Source organism: Gymnodraco acuticeps, unplaced genomic scaffold (assembly GCF_902827175.1).
Source record: "Gymnodraco acuticeps unplaced genomic scaffold, fGymAcu1.1, whole genome shotgun sequence".
Classification (NCBI taxonomy): Eukaryota; Metazoa; Chordata; class Actinopteri; order Perciformes; family Bathydraconidae; genus Gymnodraco; species Gymnodraco acuticeps.
In genome coordinates, this window is record NW_022990682.1 from 581705 (window position 1) to 593098 (window position 11394).

Below are 11394 nucleotides of genomic sequence, written 5' to 3' on the forward strand. Positions count from 1 at the left end.
TTTCCCGATTCATTTCCATATGCCATTTCCCTAAAGACCAGGTCGATGCACCGACGCCCAAAGGCTGTCGGATAGGAAAATACTTTGATCTATATCTGATCATATCAGGGGACAGAACAGGGATGTCAAGAGTGAGGAGGGGATGAAGAAGAAAAATGCTAAGTACTCAAAGACGGCATACATGAGTTTTAAGGTTGCAACCTTGACCTTTACATTCAACTAAATTGAACTGAGCTTCTTGAGCAAAGATCAACCTGATTTGTTGTTAATGGCATTATAGAAACATGTGAATGTTTTAAATACCTAAGTTACGCTATCAGACTCGGACTGGCTTTGTTTTTCGTACAGATTTGTACAAACGAGACATAATGTGTTATTATTTTGAGCTTTAAAGATGCTTTTGTTACATTTTGGACAGAATAAGCTAGCGGTTTCCCCCATTCCAAAAACATGGACTGACTCATCAAAACTTCTTGTCAAACTTTTAGAGATATAATACTAACTAACAATCACGCAGCTAAGCAAACTGGATTGAAAACATATCCTAGCAGAAGTAAGAAAGATAACTTGTGTCTGAGTGGACAGAGAGAAATATAAATCGGTGTGTGACTGAGCATATTAACAAATGAATAAAGAGAAACACAGAGAACAAGAGAGTCTGACAAAGAGACAGGGTGTCGCGTGTGTGTGTGTGTGTGTTACACATGTTGCTCCTACACGTGTAAGCGAAACTCTGGTAAATCCTATGAGGTCAAGAGTGGTTAAGAAACATCCGGTGTTGTAATAGAAAATGGGATTCCACTCTGACGTGTAACCCCAACACACACACAACGCTGATGATATTACACACATAGAGGATCTTCCCTGTTCTTTTGCGACACCGCACCAGCTTGCAGGGATAAGTATATGTAGTTGTGCCTGTGTGCACTCCTAACAGAGTGACATGATGTGTGCAGCAGTATCAGTAAGAAGTCAACATTTCCCCTTTACTCAAATTAGAGTTCCGCATTTCCCGCAGCTGAACAGACAGTCACAGAAGACTGAGAGAGAGGGAGAGAGCTGGTTCAGGAAGTTATGTAAAGCGACACATGTCTGACCGCCATGTCAGTCTTACTGTGCGCTGCCTCTCTGTGGTTTCATTTATATTTTCGTTATGAAAGTAGGGCCTTCGTGCTGCTCTTATTAGTTGCTCTTCGTGTTGCTGCGGCCTGTGTGGCTGAAAAGCATTTATATACACATTGACATAAAGTGCAGCTGTTCACTTGCTATGTATGTCACCTAGTGTGGGAAAGTTAAACAACAGTGCCAGTGTGATATTTAACAAAAACTTAAATATTATATGATAAACAACATTGTTTAAGTTCCCTAGAAATGTTATGTAATGTATAACACTGCATTCTTTATATGTGCCTGCTTTACCTTCTACCTGTGTTTGGAATACCACACTGTTTCGTCTTTCAAATGCTTAATTGTATTTGTTTTGGGGTTTTTATATTTTTATATCAAGGTTTCTTGTCTCATTGCCACAAAATAATATGGATGGTTTCATACTATATTCTTCACAAGAACAAATAATGACGACTTTTCATTCGAATTTGATTGATCAAAAATATTAGATTTATTTGACCATAAATGTACAACTTGTGGTAATGAGTTGGAAGGAAGTTGGCTTTAAATGTGTTAACCAGATTTGGGTGATTATTTATACCATGCTGTATAAACCATCGAACCAGGACAACATTTGCACAGATTTGGGGAAGAAAAACGTTGTTGCCTACCACAAGTCATTTTTTTTAGCAGCAAGTTGTTTGTTCAGTTAGTTGGTTTATTAGCCAGAATTTTGGTCTAGACTGAAATATCTTGTCAACTCTTTAATGCAGACATTCGTGTTTCACTCACTTTGATGATCACCTCACCTGCTGCTTCCTCTATATCGGCACAAGAGGATCCATTTTCATCAAATTAACGGTTTTCAGTTGTTGAATCTTAATGACAAAAGATCAAACATGTAATTTATCAAAGTCTTAGGTTCATGACAAAACACCTGCAGAATCAGAATACCTTTATTACAGTGGGGACATTTGCATTGTTACAGCAGGAAAGAGCCACACACAGCTTCATGTTACATATGTTAAAAAAGTACTAAGTTATGGTATAATACAAATAAAATAAAAAGAAATTAGGTAATTTCCATGCTAATGATAAGAAGGCTTATATGCTACACTATCAAGGTGAAGTATACTAGTTCAGCTCAACATATTTGACATTGTGCTCATGTTAGCATGTTAGCATTTAGCTAGTACGGCCCCACATAACCTCTAGTGTTCATGTTGCCACGTGTCGTTTGATAAATGACTTGAACTCTTAATAGAAACTACATTTTAGTTGATACATTTTTTTGTTGCTCAATAAATCATTTCATTAAAAGTAAAGTAACGTTCTTGTTTGTTTTTTAGTTCCTGTGCCTAAAGAATATCCGGATGTTCCTGGGAGTTTGTCAGGAGAAGTTTGATCTCAAAAAGAGTGAACTGTTTGAGGCCTTTGACCTGTTTGATGTTCGGGACTTTGCAAAGGTATCTTCCAATTTATTACAGTACAGTTATTACGATTGCTTCACAAGTGAACTCGTACTCCAGTCATGATAGTAGAAGTGTGAACAGAGTCCTGACTTCTCACTGCAGCTTGCAGACACCCACACAGCCCTGACAGGAAGTAGTTTGGTAATTTTATAATTGAAGCGGCTGAGAGAACAAATGATTTCAGTTTTTCACTCTTTCATTTTCGCTGCAGTGCAACCACAGCACCTTGGTGTGAACCAGGGCATTTGAAATGTGCTCTTTGATTTGAACGTACAAAGTAAGAGGGAGAAACGAAATGAGTCAACAATAGCTGGACTTCAACTTAACTGTGGGGTGTTCTTTAAAGTACACGTTCTTTTTTTGCTTCTGGTTTCACTTTACAGCGACCAGTCAGTCACTCAGTAGCCTACAATAAATAACATTAAACACACAAGTGTAAAACAGTATCATTTACAGGGGTACACGAAGTATGCAGATCTTTTATTGAAGTACAAGTAGTAGTAACACACTGAGAATACTCCTTCAAATACACACAACACAATGTCATATGTTATTAGTGAAGTTTAGAGTTAGAAAGGTGGATTTTGTTCATGTCAAAGTACTTGAATCGAAGACTTTAGCTTTGTTGTTACCCTATTATCTTCAAAATGTAGTCCTGAACTTTTTCCTGCTTTATATTCAAAACAATATAAAGAGAGTAGAGAAGAGTACGTGGGACGCACTTTTTAATAAACAGATATATGTATTAAATATGTTTTCTTGTAATGTAGCCTTATGGTTAACTATTATAACATTCAAATCTCAAGATTAATATCACAATACTAATAAAATAGAACAAATCCAGAAAGTTCAAATTGGAATCTAAAACAAAGCACATAAAATGGTGTAACTTTGTTCACGCAGACAGACATGAGAGTGGTTGCATTTGTCTCATCTTCATCTGTACCACGAAGCTGATAAGCACGTTTCTCCAAATCTCTTTCAAGTCTTGTTATTTTTATGGCAAGATTACTGTAAATTAGTCCAGTCAAATGTCTCTTTTTCTTAACTTCTTCTTAAGACTTTCACTTCTTCTTAAGACTTTATTTCCTTCTCTGTCTTGAATAAAATTAGAAATCAAACGAACAAGTTCAGCAGTACTAAGAAGAATGTACTTTATTTGGACATAATGTTTATTTTATATCACCAGAATAGTCAAGACAGGCCCTCCTTTTTATTTTAGCCTCTGAAAGAATAGAGACTTAGTTCAAGGGGCAGATTAGAATTTGTAAGTGTTTCTGGGTGCAACTCTGGATATAAAGAGTCAGAGGTTATTGTGTAGAGTTATAACATATTGAAACACACAACACCAGGTCCAGATAGGCAGGGAAAGTAGACACATGTTGTTGCTTAATCAGAACAAGTTAATTTGGTCAGCCATGTGACATCTTTAAGTTTGTCGCTGATCACATCTCTCATGAAACTATTTTTTTTAGATGAGTCATCATGATACTGCAGTTCTCACTTAAACAATCAGAATGTTTTAGAATAAGAATAAAACCAGATTAAATAATTGTGTGTGTGTGTGTGTGTGTTGTAGGTTATAGACACTCTGTCTATCCTCTCCCATTCGCCCATTGCTACACAAAAGAGACTTCAGTAAGTAACATCCTTCCTCTGTTACGTAATTTAAATGTTAATTCAGTTTTTTTAGTAACATCTACTTGAATCACCCCTCCCCCCCTTGTTTTTAGCATTATAAGCAATAAAGGTTCCATACATGGTACTGTATTGTAAGTTTGTGTATACTGTACGCAGTATAAGGACAGTTTAAGTTTTAATGAATGTATTTTTCAACTTCTTCTATCAAAGCAAGACGTTTTTTAAATTACAACTCTACTATAAAAGTATTAACTCTAAATTACCAAAATGAAATGTGCACATTAGGCCAAAAGGCTAATTTCAGAATAACTGTTTCATTATGTGTATTGATGCATTCATCTGTACTCACCTCTTTAGTGATGCTACTTGATTTACTTTGTGGTCGATTAAGTTGTAAGAGTATGTCATGATTTATTAGTGGATTCATATTTTATAATAATAATCTGACTCTGCTAAACCATGGGCCAAGAAGTTTATAAGTAACGTAAAATGAAAAAGCCAAATACCTTAAAGAAATACAGCTCGTTCATTCTATCACTTCATTTTTTTGTGTTTCATTATCTCGTTCTACACAAGCCTCCACCTCTGGTTCCTGCAGGAGGAGTTAGATTGTTCCTTTGTTCGAAAACATTTCATTAAAATGCAAAATAGATTTTGTTTGTTCCAGATCTGGAGTATCTGATAACAGCAGAACAGACTCTTCTCTGTCAGTCAAAACTGGATTTTGTAGAAACTTTTTTTTATTTTTACCTTAATGTTAGTTACTTGACTATATTTTTTAACATATCACAGTTTATTTGGCATAGGCGCTTAAAGAAAATGGCCTCCTTTACATACATTACAGTCTGTTTTATTGGAACATTATTCACTTGATAAATATATCCATGTTACTGTCATTCTCAATCCACTTTCTTTCCTTTTCACCATCACCTACTCACACCATTTCCTCCAGGCCTTTCCCTCTGGGAGGATGCACTCCTGACGATGAGATCTACAGCGGCCTGTCCGACCAGATAGAGTGAGTCTTTTTTTACCACAATAATGTTAAAATAATAATGTATATGATGAAGAGGGAGTTATACAAGCTGCTATAATATATCGTATTATCAATAGCATTATCTCCCTTTGTTCTAAACTTGTGCAGGAGAGTAAAAACAACTAACATCGGTACATGCAGACACATACAGACCACGCCAACTGCAAGAAGTACAAATAAAAAATAAACTAAAATACAAAGCCATTCCTTTAAGTGGCTGGTCTTAATAATGCGTTTTGTTCTGAACTTTAACTCAACCTATATTCAAATTATGCTGAAGCATTTTCTATTCGAGCAGTGAAGTAAAGATTTTAAGTATCATTTTTTTATGTAATTCAATAAATCCAATGAGTAAGAGCTGGGATTTTACGCATGACCACATTTCACATTTTATTCACATTTATCAGCCAAAATATTTGAAAAAGTACGGAATAATCACAGGAATGAAATACAAATACTGTGATGATAACAGTGTGTGTATGTATTGTGTGTATTAGTGAAACAGTGGACGAGGATGATGACTTGTACGACTTTGTGGAGGACGAGGAGAACGAAGGAGACGAGATCTATGAAGACTTGATGAGGACGGAGGAACAACCAGAAATTGTGAGTAGACCTCAAATCAAAACGATGGTTTGGGCTTTTGTTTGGCAACCTGCAAGCTTTGACTACGCTAGCAGTTCAAAAATATAAAAAAACAGTCTCCAGCAAGAAAATATCTGTCGGATTTTCTATCTTTCTACTCATGGCAGGATCCCTCAAATGTATTTTATATTATGACCTCACGATTGGTCACTACTACTACTCAGAGTTCTGCAGATTATTTGCAATGCTTCTCCATTTGCAGATATGAACTACATTCACAGTTTACTTCAGATACAATCGAATACATTTCAATACAATCCAGGGAATACATAATGTCTACATGTCACCCAGCTACTACATGCTTTAAAGCACAATCTGGAATGAGACGCTATGAATGCTAATGCAGAGAGTCCGGTTCAGAAATTAACAGGTCCTCAAGAGAAAAATACCAGTTTTTTTTGTTTCTAATTTTTGTCAAACGTGTACTGTATGCTTCAATTGGACTACAGTTTAAAATAATACACATTTCTTCCAAAGACACAATGAATGCAACCTGAAGTAGTAAAAGTGACTTGCATTACCTAACCTGTTGAAGAACAAGAGCTAAACAATACAAATTCTCATCAAGAAAATAAACAAAACTGTGATTAACTGTAAGATGTAAACAAGGCTTAAGAGAGATGGAAGATACAAGATAAACAAATGTTAAAGTGGACCTATCATGCAAAATGCACTTTTTGATGTCTTTTATACATAAATATGTGTCCCCGGTGTGTCAGGGAACTCACGCAGCGTCAGAAAATAAAACCCTCTCTCTTTTCCTCCGTACCCAAATCTCTAAAAACGGGGGTACAACGGAGCTGATCCAGATTTGCGTCCGATATGACGTAATATCTGAAATGTGGACCCACGGCCCTATCAGAAACATTGCTATCAGAAACAATGCCCGACTGTTTTGGACGTAATATGGTCGGTGTTTACATTAGCATGGCTAACACTCAGAGCTAACCTGTGCTGGAGAGCATGTGTGTGAAGAAGCAGGAAGTAAAAAGGAACTCACCTTGTGGTATAACCGGCAAGAGAGAAAGCCTTTGAGCTCCAAACTGTTTCAGAGATAATCCTTGATAATCCATGATATGGCGTTTCATCACCGCAGCATTTAGTTTAGACAGTAGCTGCCGGGTCCCGCATGAGCTCAGACCCCTCCTTTTTTATTTATGAAATTCTTAAAGCTTTATACCCAAAATCAGCACTTTTGAAACAGGAAGTGAAATAGAGGGATATGAGGCATGGCTAGAATGGGTGACCTGTTTGGTATTTTGAGCAAAACACTTCATAGACATGTTTTTTATATTTTTTTATATATCTGAGACCCATGCTATTGCCTACAAATAGCATGATAGGTGACCTTTAAATATCATCTGCTCTGGTCTCTTCATGTTTTATATGACATATGTGTGTGTGTTCCTGCAGCAGCAGAAGATTGGCGTGGACAAACGAGAGTGTTGCCTGCTGGAGATCAGACAGACAGAAGAGAAATACTCGGATACACTGCAATCTATATTACAGGTGAGCACACGATCACTGTCTGACGAAAGATATTCATTTTCACACACATAAATCACACGGAATAAGTCACTCACACACACAAGCATACATTAATTTTGACTAACAACTTTTTTCTCTTGCAGCACTTTATGAAGCCTCTTCAAAAGTTTCTCCAGGAGCAAGACATGGAGAGTATCTTCATCAACATAGAGGTACGAGAGGAGTAACAGTGTATGTTCACCTTCACGTATTAAGCCTTGTTTACATGTTTTCATGTGAACGTGTATTTGTAGGAGTTGGCCAACACTCATCGTACAATGTTGGCAGAGGTCCGGAGCTCCATCCTAGATTATGGAGCCAAGAACCTGTACCAGGTGTTTCTGAGCTACAAGGAAAGGTACGACAAACAAATACCACCACACACTCACACCACAAATACACGTATGTTGTCTTGTGTTCTTATATACTTCCCCCCCCCCCCCCCCCAGGCTATTACTGTACGGTCATTACTGTAGTCAGGTGGAAACTGCAACAAAAACCCTGGATAAGCTTTCGACTACAAGAGAGGACATCAGAATGAAACTGGAGGTGAGGAAGACTTTAAAACACAGCAGCACAGGGGAAGTATCATTCTGCACATGTTCAGTCTCTTTGCACAGAGCAGAAGTGTGTTTTGATTAAGGTACTGTATGGAGTGGTTTCGGGTTGTTAACGGTTCACGTTTGTACTGATTCATTCTGAACTAAGAAGATAATTATTATAATGATCTTCAGGGGAAAAGCTCTCTGGGCAGTGGTTGTTTAAGTACTGCATTTGGCCACAAGGAAAACAGGAGGGAAGGCTGGGTTTGTTGCACAACATCATCTAAACACATCTATGGTTGCTGCAGACGTTTACTTCCTGTTTTCTCTCTCTCATTCTCTCCCAGGAGTGTTCAAACAGAGCCAATAGTCGACGGTTTTCTCTCAGAGACTTACTCATGGTCCCTATGCAGAGGGTCCTCAAATATCACCTGCTGTTACAGGTGTGTGTGTGTGTGTGTGTGTGTGTGTGTGTGTGTGTGTGTGTGTGTGTGTGAGATCTTCCAGTATATCTATTAATCCTCTGTTTGTGCTCCAGGAGCTGCTGAAGCACACCACTGACGCTGCAGATAAGGAGAACCTCCGCACAGCTCTTGATGCCATGAGAGTAAGTATCTATGTATACTGTATGAACTTAAATTAAAATCCCCAATTAGATGATAAATAAAATAAGCTCAGGTCTCAATTAAACGCAGGTAAATATGAACATGTTACACATTGGAGGAGCCTGTGACCTAAGTTTTTCATTGCCATATCTACACTGTAGCTAATGTGCCAATGACAATAAAGCATTGATAGGTCAGAGATTCTCCACAATTCACATGTTAATTTCCTTTTACAAAAATCATGAGCAAAAGTGAAATTAATTCAGTTTATTGGCATGGTAAACCAAAGAGACTGTCTATGAAGTGTGTCTGTTCCTCCATTTCTTTTTTTTACAGTGCTGGAGTCGACCTATCATAACAATTTAAAATCGTATTCATTAAAAAAAAGTATATAGGATTTAAATATGGTGATGTCAAGTCCATTGTGACCACTGTTTGCTAAATTAACTATATTTAAACTAGGCAACAATATTTAGTTTTATTCCTGCACCATGTTGTTAATGACCTTGCTGCCCGCCTGCAAAAGTGTCCCCACCTTTCTTTGTTCATAGTTTTCACCCCTTTCCCTTAATGTCTGAGTTTGTAGGAAAGGTGTTCAAGGCCTGTCGTATCTAGTGACCATTCCCACATTTGAATATGTTCAAAGATAGTAAATACCTTGGCTAATAATTGTAGATTTACAGTATTTAGGATATAACATTCTTCCATGTGTGTGTGTTTGCAGGACTTGGCGCAGTGTGTGAACGAGGTGAAGCGAGACAATGAGATCATCCGACAGATAACAACTTTCCAGTTGTCGATAGAAAACATGGTGAGGTTACATGTTCCACTTTTAATGTCTTTATTAGATGTCTTTCTTACTGGCCATGCTCACTGTCCTCTGCTCTTCAGACTCAGTCTCTAGCTTTCTATGGTCGCCCTAAGATCGACGGAGAGCTGAAGATCTGCAGTCCTGAGAAGAAGTCTAAACAGGACAGGTGTGTGTGGTATTCGTCTCCGCGTGTTTTGTATTCATTTCAATTCCATGTATGTGATGTTTAGTTTAATCGGTGTGTTTGGTTGTCCTTCAGGTATGTATTCCTCTTCGACAAGGCCATGTTCATCTGTAAGAAGAAGGGCGGAGAGGCGTTTGAGCTAAAGGAGATCGTTGAACTACAGCACTACCAGATACGAGACGAAACGGCAGGAGAGAAGGACAACAAGAAGGTCTTTCTGCTACTCTGTGACATCAGGCATACCACACAGTTGATCCATTAGGCGTGCGTAGAGCTAACAGTGTGTGTGTTTGTCCACAGTGGTCCTATGTGTTCCTCCTGCTGGACTGCTATGGGAAGTGTGGATACGACTTGTTCTTCAAAACCAGAGAACTGAAGAAGAAATGGCTGGAGCAGTTTGAGATGGCTCAGTAAGTTACACACATGCACACACACATGGAAATACACACTCTGATTTCTGGACACATATGAGACTAAAAAGATCTCCCCTCTCTCCCCCTCTTCTCCTCTCTCCCTCTCTCTCTCTCTCGCCAATTCAATTCAATTAGCTTTAGTAGCATGACCATATTTACATACAGTAGTAGTATTGCCAAAGCTCTGTAAGTTGCAAACATCTTATAGAAAAAAATAAAATACACACACAAATAAACAGTTATAAAAAAACTGCAAAGAACATGTTTTGTTTTTACAAGGAATACAGATCATTTCATTCATATAATATATTAATACAAAATAGAATATGAATTTAATACATATGGAATATATACCAGATATGAAGATTTGAGACCTGGTGTTTTCTGTACCTTCTGCTCATTCCGGTTCCCTTCCATGAAACTGGGTGGCAGGCAGGAGAAAGAAGGAAGTGCTGTCTCGTCTCTGCATCTCTCTCTTCTCCTCTATCTCTTTCTATGTTCTCTCCTCTTCATCTCTCTATCTCTCTCTCTCTATCTCTCTCTCTCTCTCTCTCTCTCTCTCTCTCTCTCTCTCTCTCTCTCTCTCTCTCGTAATTGGCCTTTATAGAGCCTCATATCATTGATAGCACATCTGATGCTACAGCATTTCTTTTTAAATGCTTATTCCTGCAATCTTCAGATGAAATATGGAAAATCTTCAAGTGAATATGATCAATATGTTTACAATAATAATAAAACAAATGACTGAATAATGAGAGAAGTTGCTTTGAGGGACGAAGCAGAGACCAAACACGGTGTTAAAGGAGAATAAATGTTTGTTATTTGTATTTCCTATCACAATAGGTAGAGCAATGTTATATTATAAAAAGGAAAGGAAAGGGTCCATTATATAATGTTGTGAGAGAGGGTCCGGGTTCCTTGTACATGTGATGTTTTGGTGTTGTTGTTTTGTTTTCTTTCCGTTAACTGTCAAGTGGGAAATAAGTATTTTTTTGTGCTTCTCTTATTATCCTAAGATACTGTTATGTTTGGCTGTGAACACGTTTGTCTATGGAAAAGAAATATGAAGGACAGACCATCTATTTCTATTTATATTGTTGTTGTTTTTAGAAAGGGGAAGGTAATATAAGATTTTTTTTTCTTCTTCCTGCTCCTTTTCGGTTTATAGAGACATGTTTTGTTAACGATTATTATACTTTAAGATTTGCATACCATGAACGGAACAAATGAAATGAAAAATGTACCCTATAAGTTAATTAAATATGCTATTATCTCAAAGGATCATTCAGTACATATTATTAAGAGAAATGAATGAGTTGAGGTTGCTGTTGACAGAGAATGACTTGCAGTATTAACGCTGTTGCCTCCTCTCAGTGTGCAGTTTTGCTGATTGCTCAACCATAGAGGAAAT

General features: G+C 37.5%; 1 protein-coding gene across 1 annotated transcript in view; it reads left to right on the forward strand.

Moving 5' to 3' along the window:
• LOC117555318 (proto-oncogene vav-like) overlaps positions 1 to 11394 on the forward strand; it is a 25496-nt gene that overhangs the window by 4045 nt on the left and 10057 nt on the right. Inside the window, 14 exon segments of the mRNA XM_034230172.1 lie at positions 2457 to 2573; positions 4159 to 4217; positions 5173 to 5238; positions 5754 to 5862; positions 7315 to 7410; positions 7533 to 7601; positions 7683 to 7786; positions 7878 to 7977; positions 8318 to 8413; positions 8509 to 8577; positions 9300 to 9386; positions 9467 to 9552; positions 9646 to 9781; positions 9871 to 9980. Coding sequence (XP_034086063.1) covers positions 2457 to 2573; positions 4159 to 4217; positions 5173 to 5238; positions 5754 to 5862; positions 7315 to 7410; positions 7533 to 7601; positions 7683 to 7786; positions 7878 to 7977; positions 8318 to 8413; positions 8509 to 8577; positions 9300 to 9386; positions 9467 to 9552; positions 9646 to 9781; positions 9871 to 9980 — 1304 coding nt within the window.